Below are 24,407 nucleotides of genomic sequence, written 5' to 3' on the forward strand. Positions count from 1 at the left end.
ACACACTGTAGATTCTGACCCTTGTGTGCTGCAAATGAATACAACTGTAATCTGCTCTAGTGTATTGTCAGAAGAGATATTCAGTTGCTGTTTACGTCTTTTGCGTAGTGCTTCTGACATGAGATAATGTGATATATACATACACTTAATAGCTGTAGAATGCTATCTCTAGATATAGTTTGCTACTTTAAGGGAAAATAAGGCAAGAGTCATAATTTAGGTAACTCATTTGAAATACAATTATATCCAAGAAACTCAGTCATACTTTCTTGTGCTCGTGGCTTCACTGTCATGCTGAGATGTCTGGTGTCCCAAAATAAAGAGGTCAAAAGAATCTTAATTGTTTTTCACTCTGCTCTAATAAAGACACAAGTGTGCCAGCAGCATGTCCATCTTCAGCTTTATAGCCTTGAACCCCCAGCCCCTCTCTCTCTTAGTCAATGGACTAGCTTTGTTTCCTTTCAGTAGGAGTTGGAAACAATCAAGAGTCTTGTCCATGCCTGTGTTGATAAGGATTAGCCTATATAAACAGATCACTTTCATGTTCCCATCTTAAAACCTCATCCTCATTAGGGAACTGTAAAAATGACTTTACACTGTATAATATCGTTCTCATTCAAGAACTTCTGTACACCAGACACTTACATTTATGCATCCTCCTCCTGCATATCATTGATACACTGTATATATTTCACAGCAAGTTTAATCTATATTCATGGTCCTTCTTGCTAGAAATACATCGGAATGATGGCAAAGTGAAAGCACAAAGAATGAATTGTATATGAGCAGCTTCACAGTCATTGCCAATCATAAAACTTAGTGTAGGCCAAAGAGACCAAAACTGCTTCTTCAGATCACAGTGTGAGAAGATTGTATTTTGCAGTTTTGTCCAAAACCCACTAAGCTGCGTCAAGACTGTTATCCACACGGTAGTTACTTTGTGGTAATTACAGCGGTTACTAGTAGCTATAGTAGTTCTTCCAGAGGCAAACAGCTCCTCCAGAAAACCTGATAAGGGATAGCACACCGCCAACTGCAGTTTCTATCCCCAGGGTCCTGGGTGCATTAGGCTTTGGTAATTATTTGCCTAATATCATGCTGGGGCAAAAGTCAAGCAGGACTCCACTGCTAGCACAGTGTGAAAAACCTGCAAGCAGCTGAGGGTGGAGCGGGAACCTGTGAGCAATGCATCGGTTTCCTTTCATTGCGGCCTTGGCTCCTTGCTGACCTCCAAGCTGGGGAATCCTCTGGTTGACTGCCAGTAATTAGAAGGTAGCCAGCACCTGTGCCATTTATGGTAAATTGTGATTGTATTTGCTATGGTAGGAAAGGCTTTCAAAGGCTTTCAGGTGCAGGTATATATGTTGTAGTATATAATAGTATATACTATATTATATATAGTACTATATACTATACTATATATGTGTGTTTTCAAATATGCTACAGTATTTAGAAAAAGTGGCAAATACAACAGAAGCAACAACCTGTAAGAACTGGGGGATACTTGCATCACAGGTACAGAATTGCAGAATGATAATTTCAGATAAGTATCTAGAAATAAACAATTGCACCAACATTTAAATAATTATATATAGGAGAAGGCAAGTGCCAAAATCACTTGGGTTTGACAGCAGGGGAAGAATTTGCCAGTTTTGCCTTACCGTTCCAGCAGCTGTGAGACTTATTAACTGATGAACTGAATGCTGCTTCTAGATGCTAGTTACTCAGTTATCCATATCACTGAAAAATTTTTATGTGCTAATAAAACACTGTGGAGCAGTAGGGAAGGCTGACTATCTGTGTAAAAGAGACTTTGGTATCCTCCTAAAATGTGTTGCTGGTAAGTTATAGCTCATATCTGTGTACTGCTATCTTGTTTCCTCATCAGGTTTGCATTGAGACATATATGTCTAGCTGTCACCAGCGGAGCATTAACACTGCTGTGCGGGCAACGCTCAGCCAAATGTTGAGTGACTTGACTTTACAGTTACGGCAAAAGCAAGAAAATACGGTGAGCCTTCTGGCATCAACAAATGGTTCCACATCCATGACTGTGTACCTTTTTGTTTCTCTGAATGCAGTGTATTGTACTGGCTTGTTGTGCCGATGGCTTTTATTTGAGATTTCCAGAATTAATCCTGTTTAAAAGCTTTTTGGGGCTCTGACTTAGTGCCTGCCTCAGAGCAGTCTATCAGAAAAACAGCCCACAAATTTTCAACTATACTTCGCTTTTTTTTTTCTCCTTCCATAAACAAGAGAGGCTTTGTTCTCATGTCAGACTGCCTTGGCCTTTTTCTTTTCCATTTTTTATTTTGTTTACTTGTTTTCCTGAGGTTTACTGAAATCCCTTTGACAAAATGTTTTGCATGACAAATATTTATGTAAACCAAAAACATTCTCTATTATTGAAAGTGTAATTGAGTTTTTTAAAGAAGATAATTTAAGCAAGTGAAGCAACTTGGCCCATGAAATTCCTTGTCTGCTTAGTTATTAGCAAAAAAATTTTTGTTTATTGCCTTTATTGCATTTTTTAAATCCATGAAATCCATTTGTGGTGAGTCTCAACACTTCATCAGTGAAACTATAAATGCACTGGGCAAATGTGAAATGACTTTGGCTTCTTAGATTTGTTCATGCTGCTTTGCATACTATCATATTCTCAAAAAAGTATGATTTGTTTGGACCATTTGCTATTTATTAGGAGTTTTAAAGATTGTAGTTATGCAGATTTTTTTCCTTATGTCTGTTTTGGGTTAAGAGGACTGTTTCAATTTTGGGTTATTTAATAAAACAGTATAATTTTTATCCTTATGAGCAACTACAAAACAGAATTCATAGGTTTACGCATGCTCATCTTCTCTCTGTGCCAAGTGGCTTTGTTTTACTAGCCAAAAGAAAACGGCAGTTTTGAAATTTCACTTTAGGTCTAAAAATTGAGTTTTGTTACTTCTGTTCTTAATCTGCCAAGTAGGTGAGAGTATATAGGAGCTGCATTTAGTTTAGTATGTTGTTGATGCTCGAGAGGAGAATTCAGCTTGATCTTGTGTGTGCTTTGTGCACTGATCGGAAGAGGCGTATCCTGCAGCTGAACCAACTGGCCTAAGAGGTCATTTCCATTTCCTGACTGCCATTAATTGTGTTGGCTCTGTAACGTTAATGATGATGATGTGATAAACTAATACTCAAATGACTCTAGTTTCTAAGCACTTTGTGAAATTTATACTACACTTTCAACTCAGTTCCTTTCAATGAGACCTGGATGCCTAGTTGTTATTGTGTTCTCTCAGGTATATGAATTCCCTTAAGGACTTGAGAATTTTAGTCCAACTCGGTGAGAAGCAAATGCCTCCAATCTAAATGACTGTTTAAAACAGGTCTTAGTATTTTTGAAAACATTTTGCAGAAGCCTCACTTTAAAAACAACAAAAAGAACAGATTGAGGGCGTGAATTTGTTGAAGAAGAAAGCTTTGCTCTTAAAGTTTTGCTTTTGCAGTGTTTTACTGTTTACGCTGATTATACCACATTTGTCTTTCTTCAACAGACAATTGAGAACCATGATGCCCTGCAGAAATTCAAGAGTCAAGGTATCTGTACCACTTTTTTAGTGACTCCTCCTAATCCAGTTTTTTTATTCTTTGCATTCCTTTCATCAGCTACTACTGCTGATGTCATAGGGACTGCATCTTCAGGTTTGCACTTTCTCCATAGCTTGATGCCATCTGTGGTACCTGTGATAAAAACTGAGGTAGCCCTGTTAGCTTCTGATATTTTCAGTTGTATCTTCATCTGAATCACATTAACAGCATTACACCCAGCAGAGTAATAGGTGATTATTTCACGGTGCTACTCCTATATTTAAGGAGTTTCAGTGCCCTGGGCAAAGTTTTAATGAAGTGGATTTACTTCCTAAAATTGAAACAGATTCACAGAGTAGGATGTGGAGTCTGGAGATGACTGTGTTATTGTATTTTAGGGGATAGATGCAGTTTATATAGCAACAGGTTTTTGAAGTGGATCACTATATTGATGCTCTTCACACTATTGTTTTACAAGAGACATTTTTTCTTCTTCTCTTCTGGCTTAACTTCCAGTGTCTTGCCTGATAGTTAAAAACAATCCCTGCTTTGATTTTCTTGTTGGATTTCTGCAGGGGGACTTGTGTGGATGGGGCCTAAAATCTTTGAAGTACACAAGCATTCGCTTTTAAGATCAGGGCCTGACCAGACATCAGAACATGTAGCAGAGGAAAACTGCAGAGACAGCCACGGAAACTCTAGCTGCCACATAAGTGCTTGAGCCAGTCTCTCTCTTTCCCCCCCCCCCTTCTTTTCTGAATCCAATTTCAGCTAACCCTCTGTAAATGCATGTAAGCAGTCAGCACTCTCTCCAGATTTAGTACTACTGTTTCTTCATTGTGCAGAAATCACTTTCCAGTCTAGAACTTTTTCTGCTGCATCTGTGAATTTTGGCCGCTCCTCCTCATCATTAAGAAGCATGGATCTGTGTCGCTAGGGCAAGGGGAATTCTGAAAGTCCGTGCGGTGACTTGGGCGTGTAATTCAGCTGCACATATGTAATACCACTGATCTTTGTCCTTTTGGAGGTACCTCAGCCGAGTCTCTTAGTGATGATGTTGTATCTGTCCTCACTGTGCTCTGTGAGAAGCTCCAGGCTGTCATAAAGTGAGTTATTTCAGTTTATAATTTGAATTTGTTATCTGGGATTGGGAGTTTCACTGACATATGTGATTGTGCTGTACTAGTTCTGGGATCATGGAGCAAAACTATCCTCATATGAAGTGCTTATCAAAGAAGCTGTGTTCACGATGCATTCATTTAATCCCCATTTAAAATGAAAAACAAGTTTACTTTCTGTGTGCACTGTTTAGCTTTAAAGAGCCTTCAATTAATCAGAATAATCTCTAAGTAACTTCCATAGAGCAGCAAAATACTTGTAAAAGGAGTTTTCTTTTCTGTCTTGCTAGGTGTCATGAAAGCCGTCACTGTAGAAGGAAGAATATTTAAAAGAGACATGGGAAAATATAATAGAAATACTTAATATGCAGAATGAATTAATATGTTGTTCTTAGAAAGGCAGCATTTATCAGATTGAAATAATTTGCATTACCAAAACATTCCTTAAATTTAGGAATATCAAATACTCTAACTATTTGCAAATGCATGAACTTAACTTTTAAGTTGCCATTATTATATGCACCCTACTGGGTGTTAAATTGCATCAGAATACTACAGTCTCTTGTTGGCCAGTGCTCTAACAGTAGCTGCTTGTAAGTTTAAGAATTATTCCCTGTGATATTTTAGCATAGCTCTACTAACGGTCTATTAAGAAATGAGACAGAAAAAACCCTAAGTGGCAGGGAGCAGAAAAACTTACCAAAAACAATAAAAAATACTATTTCAGAAGTGTAAATATAGCAAGCTAGAAATAATTTGAAGATTTTAAGGGAAAGACAAGTTCCTACTTGACAACATTATTTCTGTATCTGTAAATTAAGATATAACACTGCTATTGCTCATTGCAAAGAGTATCACCTGAATGGTAGTGAGAAAGGTGATCTGAAGCTGTTTTATTTGTAGCAGGAGATTGTCTCTTTGGTTGGACCACTGGGTTCAGTACATCTCTGATAGTAGCCTATGTGACAGACCTATGACAGACTCAAGGATGCCTCTGACGGCAGCCTATCATGGATTCAGGGAAAGGGGAGAAATACAGAACACACATAAACTGTTACTTCCTTTTATATGTTCTACCATATTCAGGAAAACTATGGCTTAAGAACTACCAGAGCCAAAGACTGCAAGTGCATCTTTTTGTGTGATTCCTTGATAGATTTTTCTCCCATGAGTGTCCCTAATTAGAGCATTGCTTAATCAATATCCAAATTCATTAAGATCAGTAGCATTTTGGGATAACAAAAGCATGTTTCTGAATCTTCTAAAGGAATGTTTTTGGAACTGTGTACAAAGTTACAGGGTAACAGTAAGAGATCTGCAAAAGTGTATGTCTAAAAATAGCAAGCGGGGAAAAGAGATGAAACATTTGTTCTTTGTATCAAACTGGAATTTTGCCTGTGTATGAAGCTGTAAACAGCCATCATCTGATAAGTATTGTCCACAAAATGATAACCATTTTCAAATACTGGATATGAAATGCCAAAACTAAACTACCTGACAGGATCTCTCAAAATCACTTCAAAAGCTTTAAAAAATTATCTGCAATCCCAGTTTCCCATGAAACTGTACTGAATTAGAGCAGATCGAAGCATGCTCTAGGTAAAGCACAATGAGAGATTCATAAGACTTGAAAATACTCACAAACCATGATTTACTGCATGCTTGTAATTATGCACCTAGATTGTTTGGGTCTCTAATTAACAGCAAAACATAGTGAAGGATTCTAATTGAATCTGAGGAAAATAAATTTAATTAGAATGGCTTGTTGAAGAAATTAACTCCATGAGTTTCCAAGGGAAGGAAGGAATGAAGAGCCTTTATTTCATGAACCCCTCTGGGTCGATGAAGTGAGGTTTTGATACGTTATACTGCCTGTTCTAATCTCTTAGTTTGATGATTACTTTAACTCCCTCTTCTAAAGTGGGATGAGTGCAGGGAGATGCACTTTGTCTCAGGAGTGCAGGAATCCTAGTGACTCTGGAATTTGCACTAGTAGTGATGTGAACAGAACAGCTACACTGAGGTGTGCAGGAGTGCAATGTATTAGTCCATTATACATGAACTTCTTACCTGCAGGAGAATGTTTTGGTGGTAAGTGGGATCAAAACAATCTATGAGTGCAGGATGTCCTGTGCATCCTTATGCAGCTATCAGCTGCAACATGTTGATAATATACATTAAGGCATATATGAAATGCTATCAGAAAAGAAAGCAATTGTATCTGGAATGTGTGCATCTCTTTCCAGATAGGTATGGACAGTTGTGAGGAAAAAGCTTTCACTTTTAAAAAAGATATAGGTCAGCACTTTTAATCCTCCGTATCATAGAATTAGGAACCTAACTCAGGATTCATAGTTTTCCATGTGGCATGTGAAACAGACACTGTTCTACTTGGAGGAAAATTCAGCTAGGTGAACAACAGGCAATTGGAAAAGCAGAGATTTCTCATTCCTTAGTTTCAGCTAAGATAAATCTGTTCTTTTTGGTTTTCTTTACCTACCATCATACATCAGCAAATATATTCTTCCAGCCTTCATCTGGGACCAAATAAGAATGGAAAAATCCTAGTCTTTTTAGAAATGAAAAACAGAATATGAGTGCTATTGGAATGGGGAGCTACCTTCGTTAGGCGGACATCAGACTGACTTGTCACCTGAATCCTTCAGCTAATTCTGAAAATCGATACAAGTACATTGTATGTGAACAAGTACATTGATTCAGAGTGTCCACACTATCTTTCATGTTCTTTCTCCAGAAGCTCACTTTGTTGTTCATGAGTTTGATAGAGTAACTGGCAAAGCCCCAAAGGTAGCCTTGTGATCGTGCAACTTTCTACCTGTAGACATTGACTTTTGGCCATTTTGACTGTCATCAAGAAAGCAGAAAAGAGTGTCCTAATGCCCTTCAGTTTGCCTGAAGGGACTAGGAAGCTATCTTAAATCCCCAAATCCTCTGGTATCTCCTTTTCCTCTGCCTAAGAGTTCCTTCTTCCTCAAGTTTTCAGACTGAATTTGAATAATCATCTCTATTTTCTTCTTCCTCTTCTTTCACATATACTTCTTTCTTTATTCCCCACTTTTAAATTTGATGAACTAAATCTATTTTTATTACCTTTAAATAGTAGTAGATCACTGCATGTGATCAGTATGAAATGAACAAGATGATACATGTGATCACACCACTGGAAATCCATAGGCAGATGCAAGACAAGTCAGGGATATAAATTGCAGTATAATTTTCAAGTGAACTAATGTAGTTCTTTTAAAAAATTAAATAATCTTTATTTCAATGTGACATGAATAGCGTTTTTTCTCTTTGCCAGTGACAATCGACAACTTCAGCTTCTTTACTTGGAGTGCATCCTCTCCATGTTAAATAGCTCCTCTCCCAGCATGCACCAGCACAAAGGATTCACTGATCTGATATGGTGAGTACATCTGAAGAGTGACAGAAGTGTTCAGGACTTTCCCTGCCTCCCATGCAAACAAAGCTGTAATAAATCACCAGTATGAGGGGAACTCACAGTTTATCTACTATCAATTCATTCCATGCTTTGTGTAAGATTGTTCAGCTGATCGTGTTCAGCTGGCACATTAAATCCTATAGTAAGTTATCACTGTCATGGAGTCTAATGTATTTAGTCAGAACAGGGCCTTACAGATAACCTCTTATACTTTCTGCAATAGTTCCAAATTGTATGTGGCGTTAAACACACAAATATACTGCTTACTTTAGGAGAGTGCTGTTGAGATCATTACTGGTTTAATGCAGTAATACAGGATGATAAGCTGGATTACTGTAAAATGATGTGCTGGAGACCAGAAATGCTTATGACCTGCATTATGTAAGGACTCAGGCTATGTGATCTTGATAGTGCTTCCACTTTATCAAGAAATACTCCTTTTAATACACTTCACCAGAAGAACTTCACTTCTTTAGTGTTTGCTTCTACCTCTAGACTGTTTGGTTACCATCACCTCAGAGCAGCTGAAATAATCCTTATCACTCTTTCTTTTTTGCAATAGTGTTTTTTTTGTAGCATGCGGATAGTTGACTCATAGTGATAAAGCAAAAATGTAATTAACATACAGCTCCTTCCAGTCCATGCAAAGTGAGGAGGGCCATCCTATGATCTTGGCGGGCAGTTGTGTTAAGAAAAGGGATATGTGACTGTTAACTGCAAATGTGTTTCTTGTGCTTTTATCCTGTGATTTTGAAATAGAAGTGTTTGACTCAAGCCCATTTCTCAGGATGGAAGATGCAGGGGTAGCTATTGCTTCCCTTGCCATTCTGAGAAAATCAGAGAAGTTGATGCTCACTGGCAGCAGCAGTAAGAGGTTCCCCAGGTTAATAACACTTGTTGGCATTGCACGGGGACCCTGTGCTGAGGCCTCTGTAATACAGAGCTGTAATATAGGAGCATAGTCACAGAATTCTCTCCTTTATGGCAAACCCATTTGAAAAGCTTCTGCCCTCGAATTTCATCCACCCCTTCATGCTTATTTGACTGTTTCTGAGGCCAGCCTGTAACCAAGGTCACTGAAATGGTCTGGGTTAAAAGAAAATCCTTTCTGTTTTATTTTACGTTTGCATTAGTATGATGGTCCAGCTTACACTGTAAATCTACAGATGTTTATACTGGTACAAGTGTATCATAGGGGCAAGCCGTTAGAGGCAGGACTTCTTAAACAAGCACGGCTGCCAAAGAATATACCTCCTCAAGCTACATGCATAAGATGAAGGTGAAAAAAACCCAAGGAAGACATGAAACAGTTGACATTCAAAATTACATTTTTAATTTATAGCATGTATAAGTACACACTAATCTATTAGCTGTCTGATGATGCTGTGAAACAGACTGATAATCGTCTTTGTTCTTTAAGGAGCTATTGCCTACACGCATACAACTCTAGTTGGTCCTCAGCAGAAGATGAAGAAGGGAGCAGACAGAAGACAGACACCAAACACTCTGTGTTTTTCTGACTGTGTTCTCCATAGTTGGGTAGTGAGGCACTTTGGTGGGAATAAGGTGTGTGGGGAACATGTTGTTGTTGCAACCTGTGTTTATACTTGTTCTGATAAACACCCTTGTTTTTCAGTGTAACCAGGCAGGCATCTTTCTTAAGAAGTGAATTCATATGTTTTCAAGTGTACTTGACTGGGAAAATAAACCGACTCGGTCATTATCCAATGTCAGATTAGAAGCTGTCTTTCTTACTGTGACTTCAGGATTCCTGGCTGTTTTGGCAAGCGCTTTAAGAGAAGCAATGAAAATTCTGGATTGACATGAAAATCTTGAGAAAATAAGAGGTGCTTACCTAAAAGGATGCGTTGCTTTTTCTGCTGAGGCATTACTTGTTTTTGGGTGCTTGTTCTAGGTGCCATTTGAAAGCCTGAGAGATACAGATGAAGATCAAAGTTGAGATTGCATTACCATGCAGCACTTGGCCTTTTAAAATTAGAGTCTTGTGGGCTAAAATAAGATGGCAAGTGCAGGAGGGCAAAGATGAAATAACAGCTAATGGAGCAAAGTGCTGAGTTGGTTTTGGCTCTGCTTCCACCGTACTGGTGAGGAGGAGTGACGAGCTGGAATGGAATCACTTAACTTGAATGTTCCTGTTCAATGACAGTTTAAGAAAGGACAGTGTGTTTAGTGCACAGCGGCGTATGAGGAGTTACACTGCACACTTTGAGTTACTGTCAAGGGCTTTAATTATGTTCTTGAAAGCCAGCAAAACTGAGGCTCGCAACCAGGAGTGCTTACTGAAATATATGCTTTGTGCAGTTGAATGATGGAACATCAGGCCTTCTAGTCAGTAGAGATTGTCTTTTATTTGATCATTTTTTTAAAACTCACAAGTTGAAAGAGAAGAAGAAACACCTGGCAGTAAAAATGTAGAGTTTGTACTTTATGATAGCTTGCAGCCAATGAAAGAAGCAGACATGCTATCCTGTAAAGTAGAGGGCAGTATGGTGCTTGCATATCAGTACCATGTTTAAAAAGCATCCAAAAGTATTTCCATACATACTAATATGCTGATGCTTGGGAGATTAAAAAAGCCTGGCATAGTGTGTTGCTCTATATAGCTACTGTTGTTGACTGATCATTAAAACAAGAAGCTTATATCTCATTTAACTGCAGGCTATTTTCGAGCTGTTCCTGTGAGGTGTTTTTTTCCAGTTACCATCTGCTGCTTTTTCTCTTTTTCTCAGGAAGCAACTGTGTCCAGCCCTAGTAGTAATCCTGGGAAATCCAATCCATGACAAAACTATCACCTCTGCCCACAGTAGTATCTGTCTCGAGGCTGATTCACCTTCCTCGGGGGTCTCTGATCACGGCCGGGGTTCTGGTTGTTCATCCACAGCACCTGCCCTTAGTGGGCCCGTTGCACGGACCATATATTACATTGCAGCAGAACTGGTTCGACTGGTGGGGTCAGTGGAATCCATGAAGCCTGTGCTGCAGTCTCTCTATCATCGGATACTGCTTTATCCACCACCTCAGCACCGAATAGAAGCCATCAAGATTATGAAAGAGGTAGGATAATCGCAGGTGCAAATCCAGGCAAGTAAAGCAAAACATTCACTTAACAGTAAATATTGCTGAGATGTGCATACCCATTTCTGTACCTTAGCACTAGGGATGTTGAAATCCCCCTTTCTGAGCACAGCTGTTACATCGAAGCCACTCTGACAAATAGTTTTTACAAAGACATAATAGCTATATTTGTCTCTGTCACGCCAGCTGCTATGGCAACTCTGTTAGTGTTCATGCAGTGGTACTGCATGGAGCAGATCTTAGCACTGAGTCATGACTGCTTTTTTGGGTGACATACAGTGTAGTGATCCTGTTTTCAGTTTCTTTGGCATCTTTCCCTACTCCCTGTTCTTGCTAGAAGGAGTCACTCATTTTCACAGTGTAGTATTCTGGATGTTAAGCTCAATATATGCTTTGATTGTGCACCAGGTTTTTCAAATACAGTTTTCTTAAGGTTTATTAGAATAGCCACAAGGAAGGTGCCAATGTCTTGAACAGCCAAGTCCAGTCTGTTCTGGCCTCTCGCCCAGTTCCGGTGACAGCACTAGAACTGTGGGACTTCTCTGAGCAGCAGCTGACATCATGGGGTCTTCTGTTTCACACGTGCAGCTTTCTTCTCATGTTATGTAATGCAAGGCAGCTTACGTTGTTTGTAGGAACAGTGGCCTCCTTTAGAGGATTTGTGTTTTGTCTTGTACATGCACAGGTTGTTGTATGTCTGAAGATCTCTCTTAATAGCACACAGCCCCCACTGGGTTACTGCCTGAACTCAGAGTCATCTTAGGGCTTACCTTCCTCTGCTTCTAAACAGTAGCAACATGACAGCCTTTGTAACAGTTTAAGTTTTAGACAAAGCTCAGACTAAGGTTGTTTCCTGGAGGATATATCTATTGCCTCCTTCTGCTCCTTAACCCTCTTCTTTCTCCTTGTATTTCCTGCTGGGCATTAACAGGACTTACCACCCAGCAGACTGAGTTGGAAAGAATCACTTTGCATCTCTGTGTCCAATTCTAGCGTTTTGTAGCTGGGTGGTGACTCAACAGAAGGGCCTCCTTCGGTATGTAATGTAATGCAAGATTCTTGCCCTATGTTCAGGCACTAAGATTGCCTTGCACTTAGGATCAGTTGAAACACATTTCAGTCAAAAATGTTGGAGAAAGTGGGGAACATTCTGTATGTAATTCATGTTGTGTATGCAGGCTTCTTTTTTTTTTTTTTTTTTGGTCTCCCTTTCTGCTTTTAAAAAGAGGTAAGGTAGCTTTAATGCATTGAGCAGATCATTAGTGTGCTGTTTTCCTTTCCTGTGAGAATTTACTGTGCTGGTACCTCAGGTTCCAGGACTTGACAAACCTATGACTCATTTAATGTGTTTGAACAATGCTTAGATCACTCCCCAGTAACTTGTTTCCTTTTCTTTCAGATACTTGGAAGTCCTCGGAGGCTTTGTGATTTGGCAGGGCCCTGCTCCTCTGAGCCAGAATCCAGGAAGAGGTCAATTTCCAAAAGGAAATCCCATCTGGATCTTCTCAAACTGTACGCTTTGTTCCCTCCTTTCTTCCTCCTTTTCTCGCTTAAACCAGTGCCCATCTTGACACTTAAACAGCTGTATCTTCAGAACCATACCCAAATTCAGAGCCAGGGTATCTACCTGGTTAAATAAGCTGTGAAAATGGAAGAGGGATAAAAACTATTACTGGTTTGTAGTCAGTCTGAGCTTGTTTTTAGTGGTGTAGATAACTTCCTAGTGAAGCTTACCAAAACACCCAAATATGCCAGGTTACAGCTGCAAATTCTTGCTTTTGGGCCCTAACCTTGCAACCAGGTAACTGTGTGCTTATTCGGAAATACATTTCCCAGATGAAGTCAAAGGAGCTACTCCAGAACTTAAACATTAACAGATTGGGCAAGTAGTATTTTTAGTTCTTAAAAATTTCAGATCTAATAGGTAAGATGATTTTCAGGCACGGATGGCTTTAACTTTAGCTTCCGAGTTGCTGTTTTTTTCAGTGCAAGTACTTGTCTGTAGAGGGAGACATGGTATATGCTCTTACAAATGCATGGTAGCTATTTCCCTGGTTGCCACTCCCCTTACAGAATGGCCATATCCACGTGAGAGGTGTAATCCTGTGTTCCAATTCTAGTTGTTTTTCTCAGGAGTACTCTTACTGGATAATTTCTCTTCTGTTCTTTTTTTTCCCTTGGTTATGGAGAGATGATGCTGGATGATAGCCACGTGGGCTCACTGTTGAAAGAGGCTGCATAACTTAAAACTGTTTGTTTTAATTGTAGTATCATGGATGGGATAACAGAAGCTTGCATCAAAGGTGGTATTGAAGCATGTTATGCTTCAGTGTCCTGCGTCTTTGCCTTGCTTGGAGCATTAGATGAGCTAAGCCAAGGGAGGGGTCTTAGTGAGGAGCAGATACACCTGCTGCACCAACGCCTGGAAGAATTGAAGGATGGGACTGAGACGAGCAGAGACTCTATGGAGATCAATGATGCTGACTTCAGGTGGCAGAGGCGCATCCTGTCTTCAGAACATCCTGCCTGGGAATCAGGAAATGAGAAGAGTCCTGATATTAGCATTAGTGTTACCACAGACACCGGTCAGACCACTTTAGAGGGGGATATGGGACAGACAACTCCAGAGGATAATCTGGAAAGTCAAAAAAACTCACTGCCATCTCCAGCTGCACACGAAAGCAAAGAGATTCATTACAGAGAAGCGGAGTCAGAAACCATTGACCAGCCAGATGTTGTTCAGAGAAGCCACACCATAGTCTATCCGGACATAACAAACTTTTTGTCAGTTGACTGCAAGACCCGGTCCTATGGATCCAGATACAGTGAAAGTAACTTCAGTGTAGATGACCAGGACCTCTCTAGGACTGAGTTTGATTCATGTGACCAATATTCCATGGCAGCAGAGAAGGACTCTGGCAGATCAGATGTCTCAGACATAGGCTCTGACAATTGCTCCTTGGCTGATGAGGAGCAGACACCACGGGACTGTCCAGGTCACAGGTCCTTACGTACTGCTGCTCTCTCTCTAAAATTGCTGAAAAACCAGGAAGCAGATCAGCACAGCGCACGGCTGTTTATTCAGTCACTTGAAGCTCTTCTTCCTCAGCTTATAGCTCTCCCCAGCATAGAGGAGGTGGATGAAGCACTGCAGAGCTTCTCTTCAACCTTCTGCTCAGGTTTGCAAGCAGATATTTACTGTCTAACCAAAATGCACACTGTAACAGCACTGTACACAGCCTATCTTGTAGGAGCTAATCCTCAGAGAACAGATCCAGGATAAGGAGGTTTATGCTTTACAAAGCAAGTTCCTCTACAGCAGTACCAATTTCATTTAGGATGAAGCAAAATGAACGTGCATGCCCTAATCTAAAGGGATGTCAGTCCATTGACTCTGATAGACTCTGGATTATGTCCTCAGAGATACATGTTTTGGAGAGAGAGGGCAAATTTTCTATAGTGAGGTACCTCTTCACCGGTTTGTGAAGATCTTTTGAGAAGTTTTGCATGTCCTGTCATTAAGGAGAGGTTGGGGTCACCTCCCAGCAAGAAGATTGGGGAGGGATTGGCATCACCTGTTTTAAAAGAGATTCAGGTAGCTTAGTACATTACTATTAGTAGTGCCAAGCCTTGCAAAGATGACAAAAAAGAATCCCATAGCCATAAACTCTTGAAAGGATAGGAAAAGAGGAGGGACTCCCCTCCTTTTCATTTATTTCTATATTGCCAGTGATTATGACAGGAAATCGCAAGTTCAAAGCTCAGACCAAGTGAAAATAGCTAACAATCCCACATTTTTAAGAGATTAAATACTTGCAGTTCTCTCTGGCTGAGAATCTTTGGGATCTTGACTTTGTCAATTGAACAAAAAAAAGGCCATTTGAAGGCTGATTTGTCCTGTTGATAGCATACTTAAAATGTGTACAAGTGTGTGTGTGTATATACATATATATATATATGTATTTATAGAAGGCCTTTGTTTTCCCGAGAATATCCAAGGTGAAAATGCTCATTGAAATATATTTCTCTATTTCTTTAACTTAATTTACCACAATTGCCTTTTCCATCACTCCTTTTCATTGCTTCATTCATTTGTGCTCTCTCATCACACACATTAAACTCATACAGAGTCAGAAGGGATGCCTCCTGTCATCATACAGCATAATTTATATATGAAGCTGGGTAAATGTCTTATTAACACCACACAAATAAGCTGATTCTTCTGATATTCACAGTTTAAACACTGCCCAAATAAGCTGTGATTCAGGAAGATGTTAGACAGTGTTCTTAAGAAACACAATGGCCTTTTTTGTCACAGAAAGGAGATATCTTAAAGGGAATATTAATATTAATTGCACTCTAAATTAGGTGCTCAAAAGCATTCTACCTCTCACAGAGGATTTCTTTTTCCTGAAAAAGAAAGAATGATCTTGAGATTGTGGCAGAAGACTAGGGCTAGAATTCTAGGTATAATTTTTGTGTGCCTGTTCCCTCATACATAAACAAACATACCACTTCTTCTATCTTAGCCCTTTGCCTGTCACATCTCCTTAGCATGTTTTAAAGTGTTGGACTTTTAGATCTTAAGGCTAAGAGACTGTTATGATAATTAAATGACTAAGACTGTGAGAAAGATGGAACGATATCGCTCCATTTCTCCACAAGCCCATAATTTCTGATTTTACATCTCTTTTAAAAAGGTACACAGTCTTGGACTTAAACTGCTGAGTTGAGGAGGAGCCTTCGCATTCCTAAGAAGGCTGTTTCTGTGGTTAACTCTGTACTTGAGAACATACGCTATGTTTCCAGTCTGATTTGGTCAAATATTTTTAGAAGATGTCAATCAGTAAGAAATCATGCAAAAGTATGGTAGCAACTTACCATATTACAATAGTCTGGAAGATGTGTCCTGATATTTTCCTAGAGATGTAGCTCTTACAGAGGTGTGATTTTTGTATCCTCACAAGATCTGGGCAGTTCATGTTTCAACTGGACACCTGTGATGGGACCCAGTCCAGCTAAAACAGTCACTTAACTTGTACCTCAGATCTTAAACAAAAGTCCATGAACCCTCCTGAGGTAAGAACTTGTGTTCCTGCATAGGTGAGAGAGGAGTGAGTCTGAAGACTTGTAGAGAGACACCTGATAAAGTTGAAATACATGTGTCTGAGGATAGGAACTTCCCTTGGAGACCTTGCTAGACACCGGTCTGTTTTGCCGGTGTAGGGAACATTAAGTGCTTACTTCAGGACTGCTTCATTGACACCAAAAATTCAGGACACAAATTAGGTGACTATGTTAAAGGAACTGGGCCTACTCCTAATATCTATAACATCTATTCATGCATCAGTCCTGAAAAATATATTTGGAAATATGAATATCAGTCAAGAACCAAGTTCAGAAAAGAAACAAGTGGAGTTCTGTGGCGAGCTAATACAGAAACAGTATTTTTGTTTCTGCTGAGATTCCTTATATAACTGCTTTGTTTTGACAATTTTTCTTGCATTTTTTGGAGGAAAATGCATTAACATATAATTTCATAGTCTTTCCTACAATCTAGGTCTTTAAATAGTGTTGCAACACTATTATGTATTCATAGGATTGAAAAACAGTGAAAGGAGGCAGGAATATGAGTCCCTGGCACAAGAATATCAGCATGGTTCTCAGATGAAATCTGGAAAGGAGGAAAAAAAAAAAAAAAAAAAAAAAGCAAGGTCAGCTACCTAGAGTTACAGGAAAGTAAGATTTTGCAGTCAGTTGATTAAAAAACCCAAAATCTTCCTAACTAAAGTTTTAATTTTTCCTCAGAAAGTTCCTCCTTACTTGTTGCTAGATAAAAACAATGCCAAAAAAATCCTTAGTGACACTGGAATGTGATGTTTTATCTAAAAGTTATTGAGTTATCTAAAAATTCTCAATTTTATCCTGACTTGTACCAAACAGTGTTTGCAGTTTACATAGATCTCCTTTGACGTTGCCAACTTAAATGAACTGTTGTCTCCGTTAAGACAGTGTGCTAACCTCATTTTTCATTATAGTTAGCAGATTTTTATAATTAAAGTTGGTAACCAGTATTCACTTAATGCAGGCATAGCTATTCTCATGAATTACAGTACCAAGGAGTTAATTCTTACAATTGCCTGCTGTTGTGTGAATAGTCATAGCAAACGTTTTTAGTACCTCTTTTCAATTTTTTCTCCGTAGCTTTTGGTGGCAAGGCTTTTATGTTGTTAAGCATTAATGCAAGTTTACACATCAGCTACTCTTCTGCTTTTTGAGAGCTGAGCATTTGTCAAATGTACTTGGAGCAAATTGGTTTTTTTCCCATATTTTAGAGGAAATTAGGGACCAGATTTTTCCACGCACTTTTGAGTGTTCAAATGCATACTCTATTTGCATATGCTAGTAGGCACTTTTACGTGCAATTGTAAAACTTCCTTTTTAATTGCAGTAGTATTGTATAGGATGTTGCACAATTTTCTTATATTTTAAATGCAAAATTAATTTTTTTTTTAAGCAATTAGTCCACATTTCCTTAAATATATCTCTGCCCTGGGTTTTTTATTCCTCTAGCCCATTCTAGTTCCTGAGGTACCTATTTAAGAGATATCAGGCCTCAAATCAGTATGTTCTAGATATCAGATATTCTCAATATCATGATGTCCATCCAGGAAAATGTGAAGTTATATTTTTACCTTCAGTGGTGAAGGAGTCACTAGACCTACTCATAGGCTTACATTTCAGCATATAGTTAAGATTTTAAAACTAGGTAAGAATTTTCTGCTAACATTCACCATGAGAAAATCTACCGCAAACGCACAGAAATCCGTGTGGATACAGTGCGTGGCCAGCCCTATCACCGCTCTTCCACACAGGTAGCTCCCTTGAACAGATACGTATTTTTTAGACCCACCCTGGAACAGTTATTCTCTTTCTAAATCCACCCTCAAACAGTTATTCACCTTATCCACGCCCCCAAAGTGACGTCAGTGGAAAGTCCAAGAAGGCAGCAGCACAGAGCTTTCAAACCCTCACGAGGCAAGAAAAACATTTGTGTTTTTTTTCTGTGTGTGGCTTTTTTTTAATGTTAATGGCTTGCTGTATTTTGTCTAAGAACAGGCATGAGCTTTGTGGTGGGAGGAGTATATTCACAAGAAACCACTTCAGCAGTTAACAATTGACACAGCTTTACTTTACCATGTAACTAACCTTAGAAGCTGGTTTTTGTTTCATTTCAAATGTTCCTGTAAGATAAATCTTACTCCTTAATCTTCCTTAATTGATGTTCTATAAATTTATTTCACAATTGATATGACAACCCTGAAGTATTGTGGGTCATGGGGGTTTTCGAGTATTTCTGGGGTTTTCTGGGTTTTTTTTGGCGCAAACTACAGGGATTCAGTATTGCTCCTACTTGATTTATGTGTTTCTACCAGTAGGTCAGCTAACTCAGAGGAGAATTGTATGTGCAGTTCAATCCACCTAGGAAGAAGGGACCATGCCACTGAGCATGGCTATAGGGGGTAGTTTCATAAAAACTGTTTTTAGGAGTACTGAGCACTTACAGATTGCAATATGCGTCTGCCAGAGCTGTGAGTGCTCAGCGTATCTGCAAAGCAGGTCTTGCATGAACTAAACAGGGCTTGAACTTGTAAAAAGTTCCAGCCAGTTTGACCCCAAATATTCATCCACATAACTCTAGGCCATCACCTAATGGTGGTCAAAGCCTGATCCTGCAAGGTGCTGAGCACTCTGGTCCCCATCCAGCAATTCACTCAGCTGGAACAGATTTACTGGAAGGTTAAAAGGCCTGTGTCCCTCTTTAGCACCATCTGGTGCACTATATGCTCAGTTTCACATAAGTACACAGTCTTTGCCTCTGCCTATTCTCACCTTTCCAGTTAGCATCACAGATGTATCCTGCCCTTTGCTTTAAGCCTGGCAGCCATCTCACTGAATCCTGTGACTCCGTGTGTGTTTAAAATTAATCATGTTGCTTTGCTGGACTGTGGATGGAGTGTTCATTCTGCCTTGCAGCACTGCATTCTAGATGGACTATTTATTTTTCTACGCCCTATTCCAATACGTTTAATAGAGTCACTTCGACTAACAATGCGTTAACCATTCTAGCAATCTGTTGCTGCTGAAATGCTAGGGTTAGTTTCTGTTTTTTTTTCAGGCAACATCTATGTAAAATATGAAAGCTCACACTGTGTTTTTGTTAGGTATGATGCACTCACCAGGATTTGAGGGAAACCCAAATTTCAGCTTCCAGACTCTGATGAATGCAGACAGTCTCTACATGGTCTCACATTACACTCTGCTGCTCAACCTAAAATTGTCTAACTCGGACTACTACAGAAAGAAGCCTGCCCAAGCCCCTGTGTTGCTGGTGAGTTGGGGAATACAGGAAAACTGTTAACAAAAAAAAAAAAAATTCTTTTGCTTCCTTTCACATAAAACAGCCCACACATAAATGTCTTTCATGCTCCTTCATAACTGGAGAAATAATAATTGCAAATGAAGCATTCTCCAAGCTGCTTATGAATCTTGCATAATAAATGTCGTGCATCTGAATTACATAGCTCCTCTGTAGTTCAGGGAGGAATGAATGCTGCTTGCTGATTATCAGTAAGGTAACAGTCATTTAGATGAGTACTGCATCTTCAGAAAAAATCTTCATTAGCATCAGTTGATGCGGGGAGTATTCTTAGGGCACATGTTACCAAAGTGACATACCTTCATCTTGCAACCACTTTGGAGCATAATGACAAATTCCTTGCTTAATACTAGGTTTGTCTTTATACAGATGAAGACATGAGAAGTTTGAGTAGAATCTGAATGAAAAATAATTAAGATTTAGTTATATGAATTGATGAATTTTGTAGCACCTAGGGTTTGTCAACTTCTTTGGCTTTTTAAAAAAATTTTCAAAAGCTGCAGGAGTTACAAAAATTGAAGCTGTGCTCTTCAGCTAAGTTGCCCAAGATGAGTAATTTCAAAGTTTTCCTGGAAATAAAAAATTGATGTGGAACAAAAAAATCAAAAACATAAGAAAAAAGTCTGTTGAAATGTATAATGACTGCTGAGCTTCTCATATAAAAGAATTCAGTTTCTAGCAGATAACAGAAACAATTGTTTTTTAACAGCATCATCAGTTCCAGCGTGCTCCTTAGCAGCTGTAAGACTAAATCTGTAACTCCAAATCTTCTCTAGGGGTGTGAGGACAACTGGTCTGAGCCTAAACTAACTATTGTTGAAAATAGTTCCGATATTTCACTGGATCCCAGTTCATCTGTGGTGACCTTCCCGTGCAGAGGGCTTAATTGCCAAACAGGAAACAGTTAGGTGTCACCACTTCTTTTTATTGGAGCTGAGATCCTACCACCAGCTTCTGGAAATAGAGATCAGTGTGCCCCATTGTCACTGTGGAAAAACTGCCATTAAGATTAGCATCTTGCATGAGCTCTGAAAAGAGAAGGGAAAGCTCCTTTGTTCATGTCATTCTCCACTGTATAGACACATCCTAATCCTAAACTAATTCTTGTTCTTGCATAGCTTCATTTGCACTGTTGCTCTCTCCCTTATGCTCAGGAGTAGATCTGGTGGCCGAGGCTCATTCTGTAGAATTTACTATCTTCTTATATCTGGCTTTTATGCTTCTCTGCAGAAGGAGTTCATGAAGCAGGTCCAGTCCAGTGGGGTGTTGATGGTATTTTCCCAGACCTGGGTTGAAGAACTGTACCACCAGGTACTGGAAAGAAACATGCTGGGGGAAGCTGGATACTGGGGAAGCCCTGAAGAGCACAGCCTTCCACTTATAACCATGCTGACTGGTCAGTACCACGTTGTAGTGGCAAGGCTAACTTCCAAATGCACACTTCTAAAACAAGCTATGATAACATGTGGCTTGACTCCATTGCATACAGAAAAGCACATCATCATGCAATGTGTGGTGTTTCACTAAAGTACCAGTGAAGAAGGAATCAGACTTAACCATGGCAGGTATTTAAGTGTTTGTTCTGGATCGGACAGGAACCCTTTGAAGCCTGCGTTTAATAACAAACAAAAACCCTGAAACTTAATAGTAGTCTTGATTCTCTATGGCCAGTGTGGCCAAAAGCTGAATAGACTGGAATGTTCTGTTTGCATGATGCATATGTTCGTATCTGTGTTATGGCAGAGTCCCAAAGTCACAGTTATTATCAGGGTCCAGAGGAGCAGAACTCCCCCCTTATCCCCCATGGAGGAATACTTGCTAATTGAGGTGAATGATCAGTGTATGGCCAAAATAGCTCTGTCACTAAATCAGAAAGGCTGCTGCTCCTAACCTTGGGAGGTACAGATGTACTTCAGGCGTTTCAGGAAGAAATACACCTCCTTTGATGCTTTTGGATGCATTAACTTATCTCTACTCCTAAAAACCTGTCTGTAAAAATACAAATTTTGGTTGCCTTTAGACACACTGTCTGCAAGGTAGGACCCTGATGTTTATAGGGAATACATAATGGATATGACTGAAGTGCACTGCTGGTAGGCTAGCGCTTCCCTCTCCAGTCATCTATATGTTAAGTAACTCACTGAACTCAGCTGAACTGTTTCAGTTTACACAAAATGAAGATGTGGTCTGCAGTTTTTGAGTTCCACAGCATGCCCTCAGCAGTGCTGCTGTCTTTCAGAAAGATGCAATTTTTAAAAGCTGCCCAAGAGTACGTTAAAATGTATGTGTGGAGGGGGATTTTACATATTCTGGTCAGATGACTATGGAAGAAAGCTGGCCAGTATTTGGTTGACTTCTAAAAGCATGGTTCTTTCATCAAAGTCTTTTGTCAACACATGCCTGTTGGGGAGCTTATTTTGAAGAGGGAAGTGCATTCCTGTAGATCAGATAAAATTCTTCATTTAAATAATGTATTCTTTTGAAAAACGTGGTTTGCCATAGATCAGTAATGCTTACAATGTTGTGTTGACCAGCAAATTGTCTGAAATAAACAAAAAAAAGCTTTGACTTCTGTTTCAAATTGGCACTTGACAGGTGTACCTACAACGTAACTTATTTACAACAGGGGGAAAATACTCCAAAACACAATATTTCATATAACACAAAGTAGATTTTTTTCCTTTTTCAATTTGGCAAGAGATTCTTTCACCTGAATACTTGACATGAAACCATTGGCAAAGGAACGGTAAGATTAAAAAAAATCAGATTTTTTTTTCTCTCTGGGATCTGGGGGTGGTGCTTTTGGTCACTGAACCAAAACATCATTTAATTCTCTCAGCTTCAGTTCTAGCAAATGTGGTATCTGTTAGTGACAGTGGTTAAGCTGCTGCTTTCTTGATATCATAGCAAAGCCATTTCACTATGCCTGTGGTGCAATACAAATATAAATAGTGGAGGCTGATTCTGGAAACCTTCCACTGATTGGACTCCCTTGGTTCAGATTCGTGCTATGCCAGGGATATGCCAAATGGTACTAGTGAGAAGCTGAAAGCCTGGAGCATCCCTGACAAATTGAAACAATCCTTACCTTCCTTTGAGGGAAAAATTGGATGGGACCTGCTGAAAGGCAGATGGATGCCTGTGCTATCATACTGATTCGAAATCCTCTGTCTGCCTGAATGTGTTATACTGTATGATTACAAGGAGGTAATTAAAGCAGTGTACGCATGGAGAACACTAGCTTCAGCTAAGGCATTAACTGGTAATCAAAAGGCACTACTCTGAGATCTTTTTTGCTGGTTGTGTTGAGCTCGGTGTTGCTCTTAGTGCTGGTTGTGTTGAGCTCGGTGTTGCTCTTAGTGATGCAGTGATAAATAGTCGGTTGGGAAGCTGAGAGAAAAACTTTGGAGAAACAGCAGCTCTGAAGTATGTGGAGAAGAGAGAGACTGTCAGCAGCTGCTAGAAAGCAGCTGCAGAAATCAGCCTCGTGTTGCCAACACTGAAATGCCTGTGGGAAGCTAGGGCTAGTTAAGTCTTACCAGTAGAAGTTTCTCATGTAGGTCTTTTGTTGTGTTGGAGAAAGGGTTGCATTTCTTTTGTTGAGGTTGACCCCACGTAGGCTTACTAGAAAAACTGCAGTTTGGACATAAGATACTGTTGCATCTGGGGGACTCAGACTGATATCTGGGAACATCCAGATACAGGATTTGACAAGATATGAAAGGCTGTACTCAGAAACCTGGAGATTCAAGGGTGAAGAAAGTCCTGAACTGTAAGAAATACCAGGAAATCTTTGCCAAGAGTTCTGATGACAGTGCAAGTTCAAGGGTGTTTGGGAGTGGGCTATTTCCCCTCTTCAAGAAAAAGTTGGTTATACTGTGCAAAGCATATGATGCCACAGCTCATGTCTGTACCAAGGTTTCACAAGGCAGCCAGAAAAGAGAACTAAGAAGTGTACCAGAGAAGTCAGGAGCACTAGAACTTGCTTAAACAAGGAGCTAGTAGGAGACACTTTCCTTATGCTGTCTGTGTGTTGAATAGTAATCTGCTGGGCGGGTTTTGTTTTTTTGTTTTCTTTGTTCTGGCAGACATTGATGGCTTGGGAAGCAGTGCAGTTGGTGGCCAATTGATGGCATCTGCTTCACCACAATCCCCTCTTTCCCAAAACCGGAAGACAGATGATTCTGTTGTTGCAGGTATTGAGACTGTATTATAAGCACAAGTATATCTAACTGCAGTGAGTTGTTATATACCGTAAATATATTTAGATAGATTGGGTTTTAGAAGAGCAATTTAAGGGCTGAAGGGAATATATCAGTGCATCCTATGCATGAATCAGATGGTCCAGCATGCAGAGGACAAATAGGACTTGTTTTTTTTCCACTGATGATAAAGTTGCTGCGGTGTCATTTTCCAGAAGTAGTAACACATTTTTCACCCCAGGAGTTGCTTTTGCCCGATACCTTTTAATTGGCTGTTGGAAAAACATGATCGACACCTTGTCCACACCACTGACCGGCCGCATGGCAGGCAGCTCCAAGGGACTGGCGTTCATCCTGGGAGCGGAAGGAGCCAAGGAGCAGAACCAGAAGGAGAAGGACTCCATCTGCGTGAGCCTAGATGGACTGAGGAAGGCAGCCCGACTGAGCTGCGCTCTAGGTACTGCTGCACATGGGATGTCATGGCAGGCTCATAAGATATGATGGTAGTTTTC

General features: G+C 39.7%; 1 protein-coding gene across 5 annotated transcripts in view; it reads left to right on the forward strand.

Annotated features, from left to right (window-relative positions):
• ARFGEF3 (ARFGEF family member 3) overlaps positions 1–24,407 on the forward strand; it is a 101,498-nt gene that overhangs the window by 41,498 nt on the left and 35,593 nt on the right. For 4 of the 5 annotated variants that reach the window (XM_064509044.1, XM_064509045.1, XM_064509046.1 and 1 more), the window contains 12 exons: positions 1,889–2,011; positions 3,543–3,585; positions 4,604–4,682; positions 8,017–8,121; positions 10,908–11,232; positions 12,653–12,765; positions 13,522–14,432; positions 18,208–18,291; positions 19,479–19,645; positions 20,924–21,089; positions 23,782–23,889; positions 24,137–24,352. In XM_064509044.1, coding sequence (XP_064365114.1) covers positions 1,889–2,011; positions 3,543–3,585; positions 4,604–4,682; positions 8,017–8,121; positions 10,908–11,232; positions 12,653–12,765; positions 13,522–14,432; positions 18,208–18,291; positions 19,479–19,645; positions 20,924–21,089; positions 23,782–23,889; positions 24,137–24,352 — 2,440 coding nt within the window. The remainder of the gene's footprint in view (positions 1–1,888; positions 2,012–3,542; positions 3,586–4,603; positions 4,683–8,016; positions 8,122–10,907; positions 11,233–12,652; positions 12,766–13,521; positions 14,433–18,207; positions 18,292–19,478; positions 19,646–20,923; positions 21,090–23,781; positions 23,890–24,136; positions 24,353–24,407) is intronic. The other variant, XM_026120707.2, reaches the window with a different exon arrangement.

Source organism: Dromaius novaehollandiae, chromosome 3 (genome assembly GCF_036370855.1).
Source record: "Dromaius novaehollandiae isolate bDroNov1 chromosome 3, bDroNov1.hap1, whole genome shotgun sequence".
NCBI classification, from domain to species: Eukaryota; Metazoa; Chordata; class Aves; order Casuariiformes; family Dromaiidae; genus Dromaius; species Dromaius novaehollandiae.